General features: G+C 36.0%; 2 protein-coding genes across 3 annotated transcripts in view; one reads left to right on the top strand and one right to left on the bottom strand.

The window, feature by feature from the left end:
* Positions 1-18,686, top strand: part of cep85l (centrosomal protein 85L) — a 66,058-nt gene that overhangs the window by 27,062 nt on the left and 20,310 nt on the right. For both annotated transcript variants that reach the window (XM_084433026.1, XM_084433025.1), the window contains exon 3: positions 7,039-7,748. In XM_084433026.1, coding sequence (XP_084289152.1) covers positions 7,039-7,748 — 710 coding nt within the window. The remainder of the gene's footprint in view (positions 1-7,038; positions 7,749-18,686) is intronic.
* On the bottom strand, positions 8,905-17,324 carry pln1 (phospholamban 1). Its single transcript, XM_084433027.1, has 3 exons — positions 17,231-17,324; positions 11,443-11,721; positions 8,905-10,131 (listed from the first exon to the last, which is right to left on the bottom strand). Exons 2-3 carry the CDS (start codon positions 11,595-11,597, stop codon positions 10,113-10,115), a joined length of 174 nt encoding a protein of 57 aa, XP_084289153.1. The 5' UTR covers positions 11,598-11,721; positions 17,231-17,324; the 3' UTR covers positions 8,905-10,112.

Here is an 18,686-nt window from a genome sequence, read left to right as displayed (position 1 = left end):
TATCTATCTATCTTATCTATCTATCTATCTATCCTATCTTATCTATCTATCTTATATTTCTATCTTATCTATCTATCTTATCTATCTATCTTTCTTATCTATCTAATCTATCTATCCTATCTTATCTATCTTATCTATCTATCTATCTATCTATCTATCTATCTATCTATCTATCTATCTTATCTTTCTTATCTATCTTATCTATCTATCCTATCTTATCTATCTATCTTATCCTTATCTATCTATCCTATCTTATCTATCTATCTTATCTTTCTTATCTATTTATCTTATCTATCTTATCTTTCTTATTTATCTATCTATCTATCTATCCTATCTTATCTATCTATCTTATCTTTCTTATCTATCTATCATCTATCTATCTTATCTACCTTATCTACCTTATCTATCTTATCTTTCTTATTTATCTATCTATCCTATCTTGTCTATCTGTCTTATCTTTCTTATCTATCTATCTATCTATCTATCTATCTATCTATCTTATCTACCTTATCTATCTTATCTTTCTTATTTATCTATCTACCCTATCTTATCTATCTATCTTATCTTTCTTATCTATCTATCTATCTATCTATCTATCTATCTATCTATCTATCTATCTATCTATCTATCTATCTATCTATCTATCTATCTATCTATCTATCTATCTATCTATCGTTTTTTTCTTTCTGACTGCCATTCCTTTTATTTGCCATTCCATCATTCATTCTCTCTGTCTATCTTTAAATCAGTTGTTATGTCTTTCTTTAATTTTGTCTGTATATCTAACTAACTATCTGTCTGTCTGTCTGTCTGTCTTTCTGTCAGTCAATATTTCATGAGTCATATGGATCATGTGACCCAAAAATCTGTCTATCTATATCATTCTATCATTCAGTCGTTCCATCTAATAGGAATCTGTGAAGTGTTTGAGCCTATCACCTGTGATTGTGATTGACTAATTTACCTACATTGATGATGTCACGATTTATACAGTGCCCCCTTATATGTTGTGAACAAGTAATATTTACTGTGCCTGATTTAAACTTGCCTTTTTTGTCTTCATATTGCTGTCACCAGCCTCACTTCTTCAAGAAGCAACCATCACGTTCTTCTGACTCTTTAATGAGCCTAATCTTTTATTAGACCTGTCTTGGCCCGAGGCCCTTACGAGAATGGCCCATGAGTTCCATGTTGGTCCCCAGCAACCGTCTTTTTGGCGCCAGGCTAATGGTTATGGATGTGGCAGTGAAACCTAAGAGCAGTTGCTAAATATGTGCTAATGTGCTAAGACTATCAAGTCCACAAGCAGAAGGCACGCGCTTGACAAGTGACGTCAGATTGTGTTGTGATACACTAGATATGGAGTACTCACATGTTCGCTTACCCTGGGCCTTAACCATGTACAATTGCTCATTAATGTTGTGCATATATGACCATAATGAGCAACAGCACTGTTATTGTATCATGAAACATGGTCTATATGACTCATGCACAGTATATTTCAAGTCTTCTAAAGTCATAAAATAGAACTGTGTGATGTACAGACCAGAATTTAACCTGCTATTGATATTTTTCCTTTTCAGTGAGCTGTGAGTCTCTGCAACTGAATAATTGAGTCATTAAGTTGCAGCCAGAATCAAATTAATTATTCGAGAACCGATGTGTTGAAAAACAATGCTTCAAAACAATGATTCATTGATGACCACAATTATAATTTCATCACAATATTCTCCAGTGGAGAATATGAAGAACATCCTGTGAAAAATGCATTGATCTCATTCTCATTGATCTGTCGTGCTGATTTTCATCTTTTTTTAGCTTTACCACTCAAAGTTGCCTTTGTGCCGTTACATAACCATTCTGAGAACATTCACTTGTTAGCCATCACTTTTTTCTTATTGCTAAATAAAAATAAACGCGTGTTCCAGCTGTGACCAGCTGTTAGGGGTTGAGAGGGCGGCTGCAATAACAAAACGCCTCTGCTTACTCTGGCGCAGGAAGATGGTTTAGCTTGAAGACACTTTGGACACAGATTGCTGGTGTTTTCTGACAGTTATTGTGGTGATGTGATATAAGAGTGTTTGGATGCTGTGTTTGTGTTTTTGGCATTTCACACTGCAAAGTCTGGAATCTTTGACTCTCATCTATCTATCCATCCATCCATCATGCCACATTTTCTTCCTCTTCCTTATGAAAGAAATCTGTCAAACACTGTCAGTCAGGTAAGAAAACATGCAGGAGGAAGTGCAGGCGGTATTGTAAGAAAAAAATAGTTTTTGATTTATAAATGGCTTGATCTCAGTAGGAGGAAGAGCTTTGTAGATTTCAGTGACCCACATTTCAAAATCCTACAGATACAAACACACACGGCACGCGTTTATCACGGAGCATGTGACAGAAACACGGCAAGAAACCCAAATCACATGAAAGTGCAAAGAGTATGTTCATCGATCTAAACGCATCGATTCAGCCCCTGGGAGACGTTGACCCGTCAAATGTTTCCTGAAATCATGAAATCACAATAACTGCGTTAGACTAAACTGGGAAGGGTCACAGCACTTACATATTGTTATCCTATTGTTAGTTTAACTGCTTCTATTGGTCTCCTCATTTGTAAGTCGCTTTGGATAAAAGCGTCTGCTAAATGATTCAATGTGAAGAATGAGCTTCAACACCAAACTGAATTGAAATCTTTTTAATCTGACACCATTTGTACCATTCTAATCAGTTTGTATAGACTGTTCTCAAACCTAGTTGTCACATTTATTCAGCACTGATAGATAGCCGACGCTTGTCAGTGGGTTGTCCCCCCTCTGCTGGGAATTCTGGGAATGGAGCACCCGTAGCTCGAGGCTTCAGCAGTCCTGGTTTCCTCTGTCTCGCTCTCCTCCACCCCAGTGTAAAGTAGAACCAGATGAGGTTATTCTGGGCGGCTTAGTCCAACCTTTCTGGAATGGCACGGCACTCCAAATGCAAGGAGGGTTTGGAGACCATTTAACTATATAAGGATGTCATATCGAAAACACAAGTTTTCAGTGTGAAATCATGGTATGGCATAGAATACACTTCATTATGTTGGGCTTATGTTGTTCTCTTCCGTTTTAAAGAGCTGTATGTGTGTTTTACACATAAACCTCTTAAAGATGTAAAAATTAATCTGTCACCTCATTTGCTCCTTCAGAAATCAGCAGACAATGTAAGAAACTTCATTTGTTTCTTTGCGTTTAATGCTAAACCAGGATAAACTTCTAAGTACTACAAGTTAGTCATCTCTCTTTTTTTTTTCTCTTTTTTTAAGACTGGTCATAAATGTAGATAAAATGTAGATTGGCCTAATTTGAATCCAAAAAGTAAGACTGATTAGTTCTAACTTTTTTGCTAGTTGGTCAGACTACTTATAAGACAGTCTTAACTTAGCAGTTGTGTTAAACATTATGCAACTGGCCCCAGAAAAGTGTCTTTGCTGTACTCTTGCAGTTTGTCATGGTTTCATATTGGAGTAAATATACATTGCATGAGTATTTTCACTTCTTGTTTTGCTTTTCATTTCCTTTGACCTTTCCCAAGAGATGGTGAAAAAGTAATGAAACTGTGCCATAAAAGTGTAGGCTACTTTTTTTATGGTCTCCGCTTTTTCATTTAACATTGAAAATGACAATTTGAAGACCAAACAAGGACCAAGATTATGCTCAAGTTCAGAAAGCCTCAAAATCCCCATTTAAACCTGGTTTCAACATCAATCTCAGGTGACATTTTGTGAACGGGTTGTCAGAAACACAAGTTATCCTTTTGCATAGTAGTGAACACGGTTGTTGCACGAGAAGTAAAAGTGAGAGTAGTCTCGCCGTTATCTGGAAAACAAGGTAATTCCCTGTAATTTTTTTGTTTAGTTTTTTTGTGCTGTTTGGCAGTATTCAATACTGTATTGTGCGTACACTACACTGACTCTTCCGTGGAATGTGCCGTCTCAGTTCTTCTCTGTGTCCAGCTGGTCTTGTGTCGGCAGACACTCTCGTGCCAAGTTCTGCCAACAAAGATCCGCATTATTCAGACCTCTGGAGAGCTGAGCGCCAGTTTACTTTAGCCTTAGAGGTTAGTCAAGAAGACTGATTATAACGTAATATTGATATCTGTATTCTTTGATATGATCACGGAAAACCATTCAGGTGTCTCTAACACAACTTCGTGATTTACAGGTCAATTTTTCAAGTGGCTTTCGTAACTAACACAGAAAGTTAGTAGTTGGTGTGTGGATGGAAAAAATAGCAGACAAAGTGATTTAATTTTTTTAAAAGAAGAGAAAATACACCAGTGTTTAATAAAGAATTATGTTTTAATTTGAATCAATATTATGATAACACTTTTCTTAACGCCTTGATTTATAATGTTTATATATAATCCATTATAAAAGTATTTTTGATGCATTAATTATGCCTTTTAATGCACCTTATAATGCATTGTATGGTCTCTAACCAGTTATAATACTTAGGCCTATATATTCATCGTTACACCTTTAGAAAGTATATTGTATTAAAAGACAAAATAAACAAACAATTTCAGATGTAACAATGACTCATTTTAACTTTGGTTACAATTATTTATGAAAATATGTAATGCATTATAACATACATTATGAATACCTTTATAATGCATTGATTGTACATAATTGCTTTAAGTGAAGTGTTGTCATAATAATTTGTATAATTTTATAATTTAGTTTTATTATTATTACTTCTATCCTAATAATATTTTTATTATTGTTTTTACTATTAACACAATTTTTTATAATTAATGATAATAATAATCACTATAAAATATTCTTAGCCCAGTAGTAGGCAGATTACGATTGCCAAACGATGTAGCAACAGCACATTAATATAGAATTCAATGAATGAATATTGACAATGTGACTCGTCCTGTTTTATATTAGCGTATAAGCTTTGAAGAAGCTTGAATGCTTATATGTGTAAGTGTAAGCGAAGTGTCCGAGGCAGTGGTCAGGTCACACATGACAGCACTGATGTGATGAGAGGATCACAGACAGCTGAGCTTCTTCATCTGAATGTCCTCATGACACGGTGATAAAGCCTGTCAGCTCGTCTCACTGTGATTGTCAGAGCACTTCACCCTGGCCATGACTGCTCATACTGCAGTACACACACTTCACATGCTATCCTTGGCTTCATGAACATGTCAAAGCAAGACCTCCATTGGTTTGTTTTGCCTCTGGCTTGTTTTCGATTTCGAAGTATTTTTACTTCAGTTTGGACTAATGTGAGCGTTCACATTTCCTGTCATTTTCTGTTGTAGTTTGCTTCATTATTACCTGGTTTATTTACATTGGAAAAAAGAAAAAGAAAAATTAAAGAAAGTTTGTCAGGTAACCTAACATTGTAACATCTTAAAATGAACTGGTTTTATTAAAATCAGGAATATGTATTTATGTATATATTTTATTTAAAACCAGTGTAGATTTATAATATATGCTGTCATGTTGACTATTATTGAGGGATTTAACAAACTAACTCAATTAAATAAATATATGTTGAAATTATTAAATACTTCATGGAATGTTGCAATAAATAAATAAAAGTACTATAAAATGTAATACATTTAATAAATGCATAAATACATCTCATGCCGTGTTTGTTTATTTGTACAGGCTTTTCATTATGCTTATTTATTGATTGCAACGTTTCATGATATATTGATTTCCTTTATGTTGTCTGTCCACTACATTTTACTTCAAGGTATTTTATTTTGTATTTCACATGACTTTTTATTTTATATTTTTCGAATATATAAATTTCACACCTATTTTATGTATTATTACATTTCAATGTACTTTTATCTATTGCAACATTCCATGACATATTTAAAAATGTCATAAACTGTTAAATCCCTCCATCGACTATTGTTGGACCTATAAAATAATGAAAAAAAAGATTTATAAAATAATAATTTTTAAATGATTGTAATTATTTTCTAGTTGCATCAGCCATATTTGTGCAACCCTTACAAATTTAACTTTAGTAATTTGCTTAAGCAACAATATATATTACTTTCGAAGTTTGGTGCTCTTCTGTGGGTAGATTTAAGGATGCGTTCAGCTTGGAGCAGAGTGTGTGTGTGTGTGTGTGTTATTCTCCTCCAGTGACTCACAGTCAGATGAGTTCAGTCACTGTTTACCATGACGTGTTGCCTTGCAGTGTTTGTGGTCCGTTTTTAAAGGATGAAAGAGAGGCTATGTGATCGGGGGAAAGCCCTAGTGCATGATGGGATATTGGAGGACTCTGGGCAGGGTCAGTATTAGGTCATCATCAGAGGCGTGTGTCACTCTAAACTTTTCTCTGTAATCCCTTTCGGGCAAGGATGTTAAAAACAGTTCACTTCCCCTAATGTGATCACTTCTAATCACTTTTCAGTTGACTGTGAGAAGTATTTGCCTCTCCATTTGACTGCATTTGTCTCTGATTCACAGTATTTGCCGTTTTTATTCACATTACTGCTTAATTTAACATTGTTTTCAATAGCAAATAAAAATGCTTTGCATTGTCAGTCCTTCCATTCAGTCCAGTGCACACAAGAATAATATATCACTCTTTTTTTAACACTTTTTTCAGTCCAGTCCACACAAGAATAATATCCTATCATTTTTAATACTTATTAATAACACTGTTGTTTATTTGTTTGTTTTCTTTAAAATATAGTAAATAAGTATAATATCCAGTCATAATTAACACTTATTTATAACAATCATTTTATTTAATGTTTTTATATTGTTCAGGGAAATCTGTGGTTAGTTTTTATGGGATGTTTTGTAAAGCTTGTTACCAAGGGAGGTGGGAAGGGTAATTAATAAATAAAGTCAGCATAATTAATGACTTAGGGGTCACTCTTTTTCATCCATAACTAGCCAGTTATCTGTCATCCTACTGATAGCAAAGCAGTGACACTCAGACACTCATGACACTACATTCACACTACAGATAAGCCTGAAAATGTCTACATTTAATCTCTCTTTCTCTCTGTCTCCAGACCACTCCAGCTCCAGCGGCACGTTGTCCTTCCAGCATCTGCGCTCGCAGGGTCCCATCCCCACGGCCCACGTCATGCCATCTCCGTCCAGCTCCAAACTCAGCGCTCCCTCTGCCCCCACCAGCCCCTGGAGCAGCTGCCAGCTCCCCTCTCCCCTCGACAGCCCCCTGGACATGAAAGACCCCCGGCCAGTGCGCCGCTGGTCCTCCCTCACCCGTCTCACCGGCCAGGAAAAGACCAGCCCTTCCGGGAGACCGTCGTACCGCACGGACCCTCACGGATCCCTGGATCGAGGCGTGCTCTATGGCTACCGACAGGACCCTCTTTATTCAGACGGCTTCCTCTCCGAGAGCCTGCACAAACTTACCACCAACTCTGACTTTACGAAGTATGACCTGGGCAGCAGTAACACCCTAGGTAAAACAGACTCGTCTTGCTCGTCTCCGCTCAAGCCCAGCACGTTAGACCTCTCCTACAGTGCCTTACCGGAGAGCAAGACCCCCACGATCAGCCTGGCCGGGCCCGGGCAGAGAGGTCCCACGCTCAGGCACCAGGCCGTGGGGGGGTCGCCCATCCAGCCGGCCGTGCGGACGCAGATGTGGCTGAGTGAGCAGATGGAGTACCGGCCGGGACCAGAGGGATGTGGCGGCTCGTGGCAACAGGAACAGCAGCAGCGAGAGCGGCTACGGCAGGAAGCAGAACTCCCACAGGTCAGTTTGCAATGTTTTTGACAGGGAATACGAAGATGAGAAAAATATGCGGGGTGCTCTAGTTGTGTCTACAGTAAAGCGGATGCTGAATTGTTTTTATGATGCCATTGAAGAAATGTCTTGGTTAAATGGTTAATAGCGCCCTCTGCTGGAGACAGTGGTAGAGTAAATTATCCTTCTGTTTACAGCACAAACCATACAAATATGCAGACATTCTTTTTTTTTTTAAATACATGTTTAAGGGACGTTCCAGATTACATTGTGTTATATATAGTATTATTTATATACTATTATAGTTTTGATTTTAAATATTTCAAATTTTGCTTTAATTTATTTTTATTTCGATTTAGAAATTTTAAAATAAAATCCTTTTTTTTAATAAAACTTAGACGTTTTATTTTAGTTAGTTGCCAAGGCAAAATTTCCAATTTAATGAAAAAAAGTTTGGCCAGTAGTATTTCTACTTGCCCTTCTAACACTGTCAATTAAAAAAAAAAAGGTACATTTGGGAAAATTAGATAGATAGATAGATAGATAGATAGATAGATAGATAGATAGATAGATAGATAGATAGATAGAAAGACAGATAGATAGATAGATAGATAGATAGATAGATAGATAGATAGATAGATAGATAGATAGATAGATAGATAGATAGATAGATAGAAAGACAGATAGATAGATAGATAGATAGAAAGACAGATAGATAGATAGATAGATAGATAGATAGATAGATAGATAGATAGATAGATAGATAGATATTTTAAAAATAATTAAAAAAATTCTACATATAAAAAAAAAAGGTTTTCTGAAAACTGTGTCTTACATACCAGAATATAGATAGTGGTTGGAGTGGAGGGGTGAAAAGTTTGATGGATTCCTGGCGTCAGCCGAAAAGGAAAGTCATTTCAGAAACAGAACAAGTCTATGATTGAAACCGTGTGCACTGTTGAATCTTACACAATATGACCAGGAATGTGCATTAAGAAAGTAAATAAGGTCACTTTTGATTTCATGTTGATTATGGTCTCCTGTGCCCGCCGCGGGCGTCTATTTTTAGTAGTAAAGACCCAGTGTTTGTTCCAATTGGATGTCTTTGAATTTCTCTGCTTGAGGCTCAGAATGTTTTATTCATCCTAAAGAGAAACCAAAAACATTTGTTATCAGTGGAACGGTTTTATTTGCAGCATTTACTTCCATTCAGTCTTATTTCTCAAACACTTGCATTATGAATATGTATATCGTTACTTCATAAATATATTCACACAGATAACACAAGAACACAGTGATCGTGATTGTATAAATAATGTAAAAAGGTTACAACTTTGGTTATATTATAGGCAAACCAGTGTGTTTTCTCATAAAAAAAATAACAAAAAAACATGACTATGTCCTTCTATTTATGAAATACATCTGATTAGGAGTGTGTATCTACAGCTTTTATAGCAGGAAAAAAATGCACATAGTATTTTTAGGAATAGTGTCAATGGCGTGTCATGTGATTTGAGAGCTTGTCTATATTTTCAGTTTAATTCATTGGGCCGTGTACTTAAATCCACACCTGCATTTTGAGGTAAATCCCATTTTTAATCCTAGTTATGTTGTTGTTTTCGTGAGCAGTTAGAGGCAACAACCACTAGAGGGCGCAGTGAGACTGGAAGCAATGCACCCATACTTCCTGTCAGTTTTAAAGCCTCAGTACATTGGAACTAAAATGGAGTATTTTTGATCCATTTTGATTTTTTTTTTTTTTTTTTTGGACCACATTCTGGAGAGAGTGATGCAGTGGTAAACCGTTTTTGATCAATTTACTGTAGGCCTACCCCTCCATTAAGCATAGGCCTACATCTTGCAAAGCGTGTATTGTAGGTTAAAGCAAAAAAAATGAACGCCAGACTCAAAAAAAAAAATTCCCTACTGACTGATTCAAATGAGTGAAATATATGTAATGAAAATGTGTTAAAGCCAAAAAAGAGTAAGGGGATTAGCCCACTTTGGAAAACTAGCCAATCAGAAACATTTTCTGCCTATCAGTCATGCACAGTCAGCCTAATGTCTGAAATCGTTTGCCGCGTTTTTAAAATGGTTTTGGAGGTAGAGTGAGTGGGAGTCTCTTATACCGATTATTCTTGTTTCGGGCCATTTTCGGGTCACATGAGCTTGACCAGAATGAGCATGAGCAGAAGAGCCACTACAATAAGCAGGAAGTTGAGCAGCAGGTTTAGTCCTCGGTTATTGGTCAGATCCATTCTGATGGGATGTTCGGGTTCAGCCGTGGTGCCGTGTAGCCCAAGCGTATTCGGCCCCAGGTGGAAGATCTTCTTGTTTGCCAGTGAACACAGGTTACATCGCACCGCTGGCCTCTCATATGCCGTAGAAAGAGCTAAACATGATTGACAGACTGACATGAGCTTTGCTGACAAGACACAGTCATAGAAACAGACAATAACTGGTTCTCTTATGTATTAGGTCTTATTCAAACAAACTTTCTGTGACTTCGTGATCATTAAAATACTGTTTAACAAAATTAGTACAGTGGGAGTATCAGTCAAAAACAGAAGCAGCACACTTTTTATTGCACACACGTGATCATGTCATTTTTTTTTTTTTTATTGAGCAAGTGTTTTTCAGTTTGGCATAGTGTGTAACGGAAGACGTGACTCAGATGACATCACTCAGGCCCGCAGGTGACATGCACTGATGGGATAGTGACAAAGATATGGAAAGACAGTTGCATGCTTCATAAGTTCATAATGACGACTGGTCAGTTCCTCAATACACCCCAGCATGGAGCTCCAGTCCTGTTTCAGTTGGATGCTACCTAATGAATTGTGCTGTTATATATACACTATCATCTAAAAGTTTGGGGTCTGTATAAGATTTTTTGAAAGAAGTAGCTTATGCTCGCATTTGTTCAAAAATACAGAATGATTTGCTGCTCAAAACACATTTCTTATTATAATCGATGTTGAAAAAAAGTTGTGCTACCTCTAACCCTATATTTCAAGGTTTTCTTCTTTTTTCTTTTTTTTTATGAATAGAAAGTTCAGAAGAACAGCATTTATTTGTTGTTGGGGGTGTTTTTTTTTTGGTAACATTATAAATATCTTCACTGTCACTTTTGATAAACTGAATGCCTCTTTGCTGAATTAAACTATTAATAAAAAAAAAATACTGACCCCAAACTTTTGAAAGGTAATGTTACTATTTTCTATTGGTATTTTTTGGTATTAAATGAAATTGTTCAGTTATACTTAATATTTATATTTGTCTTACTTTGCCTCGTCCACCGGACGAGTTGTTTTTTCACAATGGCACAATGCATTATGAAAATAGAAAGGATAGATGTGATGCTGCCCTTAGTATTTGGCCCGCAATGGAATTAAATTAAATTAAATTAAAATGTGTTAGATGTTATCACAAATATATTGAAATTTTACCAGCTGACTCTCTAGTTATTGATGTCAGGCATCAACATCCACTTAAAAAAGTCATATTGGTCAACCACTATCAGTATTGTCGTTCTCATGTCACTCTGAATTTGCTATTTATGACATTGATAATCATGCAATGTACAACTACTCAAAACCCGCTATAAAATAATAAATAGCTTTGCCCATCCACACCCTCCGCCCCTAAATGCGATATGCACAGTCCTTCGCCCTCATTGGCTACAGGGGAAACTCCCGCTCACATTAGCAAGACAATGATGTAGATGAGCAGCAGGCAGATGAGGATGAGGCAGAAGTTGACGAAGAGCTCCTGCATGTTTTGCTTGGCCTGCTGGGGAACCTCCATGGTGGACGCCCGGCGAATGGCCGCCCGTGTGATGTGCTGCACCTTGTCCATGCCGAAGCGGGGTGGGTGGGATGGATTAGTGCAGAGAGAGGGGAAAGGAAGGAAGAACGGCAGTACCGCAAGCTGTGGAGGAGAAGCGCTGGTTGTGGTGATCTGGTTGCCAGTGGACACAAGGCTGAGGGGAGGGAGCAGACAGATGAAAGAGTGAATGTGCATGCAATATTCACACGTGACATGCAGGTCTGATAGATGTTTCAGAAGACTTTGAGACTGTAAGCGATAGTTCGTTCAAAAATCAAAGTTCTGCTATCATTTACTCGCCCTCTAAACCGGTATGATTCTGCAGAACACGAGATGAGGATATTTTGAAGAATGTTGGGGTCCAAATAACATTGGACCCTATTGTATAGACAAACATGTACAAAATATCTTCTTTTGTGTTCTGCAGAAGGGTGGGTTTTCTTTTTTGGATGAACTATCCCTTTAAAGGTCCTTTCACATGATTCGGACACAAATGTTGCGGAAGAGTGATTTTACAATGTATATGGTAGCAAGAATGTGTCAAGTTTATACCGTGTTAAACAGTATTTAAACAGGAATTTGGAACAGAAACATGTTGATTGCTTTAATACATTGCAGAAAGAAAGAGAGAACTCAATGTTCACGGGTTCATGACATTTTAGGTCTTGGGATGATTTTAATTAATTGAACTAATAAGGTACTATGTCTAAAATGAAAAATAGAAATTATCTTCATAAAGTTAGACTATTTTTAAGCATTCCTTGTTGCATTGTTGCGAGACAAAATCATTATATACTCTACCTTTCAAAAGTTTGACGTTGGTCATTTTTTATATTTTATGTTTTCGGCTCAGCAAGGCTGCATTAAAAAACAATAAAAACAGTAATACTGTAAAATATTACAATTTAAAATAACTTTTTTCAATTTGAATACATTTTAAAATGTCATTTATTCCAGTTCTCAGTATCTATGATCCTTCGGAAATCATTCTAATATGCTGATTTGCTGCTCAAGAAACATTTCTTATTATTATCAATATTGAAAACAGTTTGTGCTGCTTAAGTTTTTTGTGGCATACCTTTAAAAAAAAAAAAGATTGATTGAAAGTTCAACGTTGAAAGTAGAAAGCTCAAAAGAACAGTGTTTATTTGAAATAGAATATTTTTGCAACATTATACATTTCTTTACCGTCTTATTATGATGTGTTTGATTTCAACTTAATGCTTCCTTTTTTGAATAAATTGAATTAATTCAAAAAGAAAAGAAAACATCATGTGCATGTACATCATGTGAATTGTCCAGTACTCATCGGCCGCGCTTTGAAAGGTCAGTGGAAGGTGAAAGGTCGCTGTCTCCTCATAGTGTTCAATCAATTTGCAACTGATGCAAGTCAAATAAAATAGCTTTTAGTCTCAAATAGAACATTCCTATGCCTTGAACAGTTTCATTTTCAGATGTGTCACCTAAAAGCAAGATGCTTGACAGGTTTCTAAAATTAAAACCACAGGGGTCTCGGTTCCTCTAGATTCTTCATTCGGAGTGGATTTTTCAGTCTTACTCTTGCATTTCCACCAAAAGATGAACTTGTACAACGCCTTGTTCTATTATACATCAAGTGCAATGTCATTAACTTACTTTATTATGATTATAATTGAATACTACCAAGATGAGACTTCAGCAGCACATAGTGTGTCTTTATATAACTGTGTAGGAGTGAGCTTATTTCTTTTCATTATCCCGTCTTGGCTCTGAGTGAATAAAAAGAGGTGGCTTCAGAAAGATGTCTTAGGCTAAATGGGTTATTTTACATGTGTACAAAACAGCCTAAATCAGGATTTAGCACTTCGCCTCCGGAAAGATTAGATGAATCCCTGTTTTCGGCGAAAGATAAAGTGGCCTTGATTATAAATCTTTGTCTATTAAGCTTGGACAAGCTTATCTCTCTCTTTCAGACTGCTGCTCATTCCTGTTTTCTCGAATCTGTAGGGAGTTCTGTCTTACAGATGCATTCGGCAGCATCGTATCCTGAGTAACATCATGGACATGGAAGCACCTGTGGCCTGTGTTTTCATTGGCCGCTGCATTGCATTATCTGCTGCAATAAGGTTATTCTTAGGATTGGAATTACCCTTTGTGGTCACAATATTCCACTGAAATCATCCCTCAGGAACCTGACTCTAACTTATCATCACCAAGAGGGTAATGAAGGCCTGGGATGTTGTTGTTGTTGTTGTTGTTGTTGGATATGTAGGCTGTGACTACTTTAGACTAATGGGAAACAGTTATATGGAGGATAGTGTTTTTGGGAAGTGTAAGATTTGCTTGTTTTCATACCGAACAGCCTAGTCTTACTTGACAGAAACCAGTTCCTTTGCAACAACTTGTAAAGATATGAAACAGGCCTTGAATATTAGCGTGCATGTTCAACGTGTAACTCCATTTCCACAATTTATGTTGTTTAAGATGGTTTTGAAATCTTCAGCAGAGGCTTCCTGTGAGGAAAACAATGTACTTCTCTTCTTACTCTTTTCCTTTTAATATTTTTAACAGCTGCTTCGGTTAGCATGCTTTTTTTGCAGTACTTTAGCTGTTTAGTTTAGTTAATGTGTGCTGTTCTGAACACCTCACACCATGAGCATTGCAGTTAGTTTAAGTTTAAAGTCAAATTAAAACTTGTATTTTAACACAAGAATCCATCTCATGTAAATGTCCCCTTAGGAATGCATCTAGTGAAGCCAAAAACGGCCTAAGTAAGCACTTCCAGCGGTACCTGGAAATATAAAGGGAATTTCTAAAATTGGAATAAATGGATAGAATTGATAAAATCCTAAAAGGTCATGGAAAAAAGTTCTCAGTTCTAAAGTATTTATTTGACTAATAATTGCTTTGCGACTTTTTGTGTGTTATTTAGATGCATTCTTTTTTTTTAAATCCTTCATTTTAATAAATCACTGAAAAATAATAAATGATGGCAATTTGTACTTGAGTACTTGAAGAGAACACTTAAAAAGTGGTAGGAAAATAGTTTGAAATGTTGATAATTTGAGGGTTTTGTTTGTGTATTTTACTTTACGCAAATGAAACAATGCTTTGTGGGATAGAAGTATGTTGGGTCTCATCTCATTTTCACCTATTAAACCAACGAAACCTATTCCTCACCGATTGTTTTCATAGTGTTCTTTGCATCCAGCTGGCCAGTGTCACTGTGGAAAGAGGTTAAGTAGACGAGTGACTGACAGTGAAGCCTGGAGTTGAGCAGTTCATTCAGGCGCCCAACACGTGACACGGAGGAGATAAACATGCTGCTGGTGACGACGGGCTTGCGAGAGATGTTTGTCAGCACTACAGGACACCAGCATTCCATCGCTCTACTTAGCTAGTCAGGAGTCATGTCCTCCATCACCACTGGGAATGATAAGATCATTAACAATCTCCTTGGGAGGGTATCGAGCAGGTCATGTGCTTAAGATACCCTTCCTCATATGGTTATTCAGAGCAGATTTGTATCAACTCTCTTAAGCCATCCTTTGGCAAAAAACGCCAACTCATTGGCATTAAAATGCACAGACACTGCCAAGAAAGTTGTGAAAAAGAGAAAACAAGTGGAGCAAAAAATAAGATAGAATCGCACCAAAAAAGGAAATCATCTGAAAAGCTGGCCCGGAGATTTCCCAAGCCTGAGTATGTTTATGTGCATATTTTTTACTCTGCACAAATAAGTCCACTTAAGGCCAAGCGCAAGTGCACTCAGTTGGCCTCAATGCTAAACTTTCCATGATGGCATCGCAGAGCAATGCAGAGGGATTTTTTGTGGCTTGGTGATGCCTCTGAGGGCATGACTCTTAACAGGTAGGACAGTGCCTGTTGAACTGGCATTAGGACAGACATTTTTGGCCATGCACACTATGGGTTGTGCCTATACAGTTGTACATTTGTTTTTTTTGCTACTATATTTCTTTAAAACTTTAGATCTTTCTGATACAGTATTGATATAATTTTATACGGTTTAATTAAAAAATAATTCATAATCAAAACATTTTATTAAAAAAATAAAATAATCTGAAACTAGTGTTTTTATAAATGCCGTACTGGACAAAAGTGAAGCAAATGATACCACAGATTCATTCTCTCACCCATTCTTTCACTTTTGCTGCATTTTCATTCGTTATGATATTGTGATGCAACAAATGGAATGACTATTTTGAATTATCATGTATGTACAGCACTATATATAGCGTTCAATGCACAACATCTTTCCAGAAATTGGTAATCACAAAAACATATATATTTATAAAAGATAGCAGTTTTATACATAATATAATATAATATGATATAATATAATATAAACTATATAGAATTAAGAATCGGTTGTGGCATATATATACAGTGTGAATATATATATATATATATATATATATATATATATATATATATATATATATATATATAAAATATACATTTCATATACATTTGATACAGTTATAAAATAAATTATATAAAAAATAACACTTAAATATAACTTGACAATAAAGTTCCATTTGTTTACATTAGTTAACGTGAACTAACGATAAAAAATACTTCTAAAGCGTTTAATAATCTTAGTTAATGTTAATTTCAACATTTACTAATTAATTAATAAATACTGTAGAAAATGTACTGTTCATTATTAGTTAGTATTAGTTAATACGTTGAATACCTTATTGTGAAGTGTTACCAAAAAAATTATATAATGTTTGGTGATATATTAAAATGTATTTTATATTTTATATAATTTAAATGAAATTATAGAATACTTTTTTTTTTTTTTTTTATAATTATATAATCATCAAGGTGAAAATGTGTTTGTGGTGTAATAAACCAGATGCTGCAAATACATTGATGTATATAAAGCTTCAATATTTGCCTCAGGCCTGTGCAGAGTCCACAAATGGATGTGTGCAACCTGTGGTGTGATTCCCGCTTTAGCAGGCTTCTGAATGCAGTTAACCTATCCTACTCTGCAGGGCCGCAGTGAATGCAGCGAGCTCATTTGTGCTGAAATGAAGGGTTGTCAGATATCCCTGCGGAGTGCAGATCTGGAGTGTTGTGTGTAGGTCAGAATCAGTCTAGGTCACGTCTCCCCGATTTGTGTTCGGAGAAGAATGTGTCTGGCTCGCTGTTTATCGTGAGCGCACAGAGCGGCACTTTACAAAGACCAGCGGACAGACCCAAACATCAAAACTCTGATTAATCTCGGACTCGATGCATTCTGTAAGAATATAAAGCTGATGAATAACCCTCCGATTATTCATCATAATACCTTAGATATTTTTTGTATTCTTACTTATAAAAATGCGTGTTGCTGTTCAATCTCGAAAAAGACCTATCTATGGGGATTTGAAAAACATACATTTTTAAGATAACCTTGTCAACAAATCAATCTTAAGAAAGCACTGTGAATTTAGGCTGGTTTTGGATTCGCTTGACACAACACAGATGTGTTTCTATTTTTTTCTGCAATGTAAAAGAACTTGGATGCATTTGGTGAAACAGTGATAGACACAATAGCCAAATGTGATAATAGTCAAAGACAAAATCTAGATAAACTGATCGTGGACTGTTAGATGACTATTGTGGTCCGTCCTTAAACTGATATGCAAGGTATACAAGAAAAGGTTACCTACCTAAATCTGTAGATGAACAGTATTGGGGATCAATCCCGTTGCTGTGGTTTTCTTTTAGAGGAATGGAGGGTCTGTGGCAGCAATGTGGAGTTCGAAAGTTTATGGCAGAAAAAGTGAAGGGGTGGAGTATAGGAGGAGAGAGGAAAGAGTTGAGAAATGCGTAGGAGGGGTCTGAGCTATCTCATTCTTTCTCACAATTTTTTTTGGGGGGAAGCTTTTTGCAAGCTTTTATCCTCACAAAAACAGCATATCAAAATCAAGGTTGTAATGGATAGCATTTATATGTCCTGCATTTGGATGCAGAGTCACTGTCACTACTAGATGAAAGAGTATTAGTTTTATTATCTTTATTTATTTTTTATTCAATTTGATTTATTAATGGTGTTTTTTTGTTGTTTTTTGTGTTGTTTTTCATTGCAGCCAATATTATTTAAAGCAAATTTATCCATGTATAAAATAAATAATTTATTGAATTTATGTGTTTACTAGTTGATAGAGTATTATTTTATTTTTTGCTGGTGAAATTTTACATTGCAGGCAAAATTAAAGTAAAGCAAATTCATCCAGGTCTGAAATAAATATATATATTTTAATTAATTAATTATACTTGGAAAACTTTGAATGGACAAAATAATGTAGAATGTTTAAGGGTTAGTTCACTCAAAAATCATCATCATTTACTCTCCCTCATGTCCTTCCAAACCCTAAAGTCTTTTGTTCATCTTCAAAACACAAATGAAGATATTTTAATGAAGTCTGAGAGATTCCTGTCCCTACATTGACAGCTATGCAACTATCACTTTGACGCTTCAAAAAATTCATAAAGAGATTGTAAAACTAATCCATATGAATCGAGCGGTTTAGTCCAAATTTTCTGAAGAGACTCAATCGCTTTATATGGTGAACAGATTTAATTTAGGGCCCTTTAACTAAAGGGAGAACTAGTCTAGCCCTTTAACTTTGACCTGCAAATATGTTTTTAGTATTAACATTTTTATTGCTTTTCTCATGTGAATCTCTCAAACACAGGTAGCTGTGTATAATGGGCAGTGCCTACATTTATCATCAAATGACAAAAATTGTGCACTTCGAATAAGGTATCGACATATCTTACTTCTACTGCATGTGCATATTAGGTTCACAGCACACAATTTCCCAGTTGTGTGCAAATAAACTGCCATTTAATTGCACATAATTGTGCCTAATTTATCGTTTTTCTTGCATTTGCATGTGTTCTCTACTCTGAACTGTTCAGCCCTCGTGGAATTTACTCTGTAACCGTATCCAGCAGCTCTCATTCTCACCGGAGATTCCAGTTGCTGGATTAATACAGATATTCTCTTGATGTTGCTGCCAGAACAGCATGTGCTCTAAATGACCGGTTTTATTGAGAAGATTGTCTGCGAGATCCTAATAGACTATAAACATCTTCAACCTATGGTGTAAGAGCATCCTC

This window comes from Rutilus rutilus (genome assembly GCF_951802725.1).
Source record: "Rutilus rutilus genome assembly, chromosome: 15".
Lineage (NCBI taxonomy): Eukaryota > Metazoa > Chordata > Actinopteri > Cypriniformes > Leuciscidae > Rutilus > Rutilus rutilus.
This window is presented reverse-complemented; position numbering and strand designations above follow the sequence as displayed.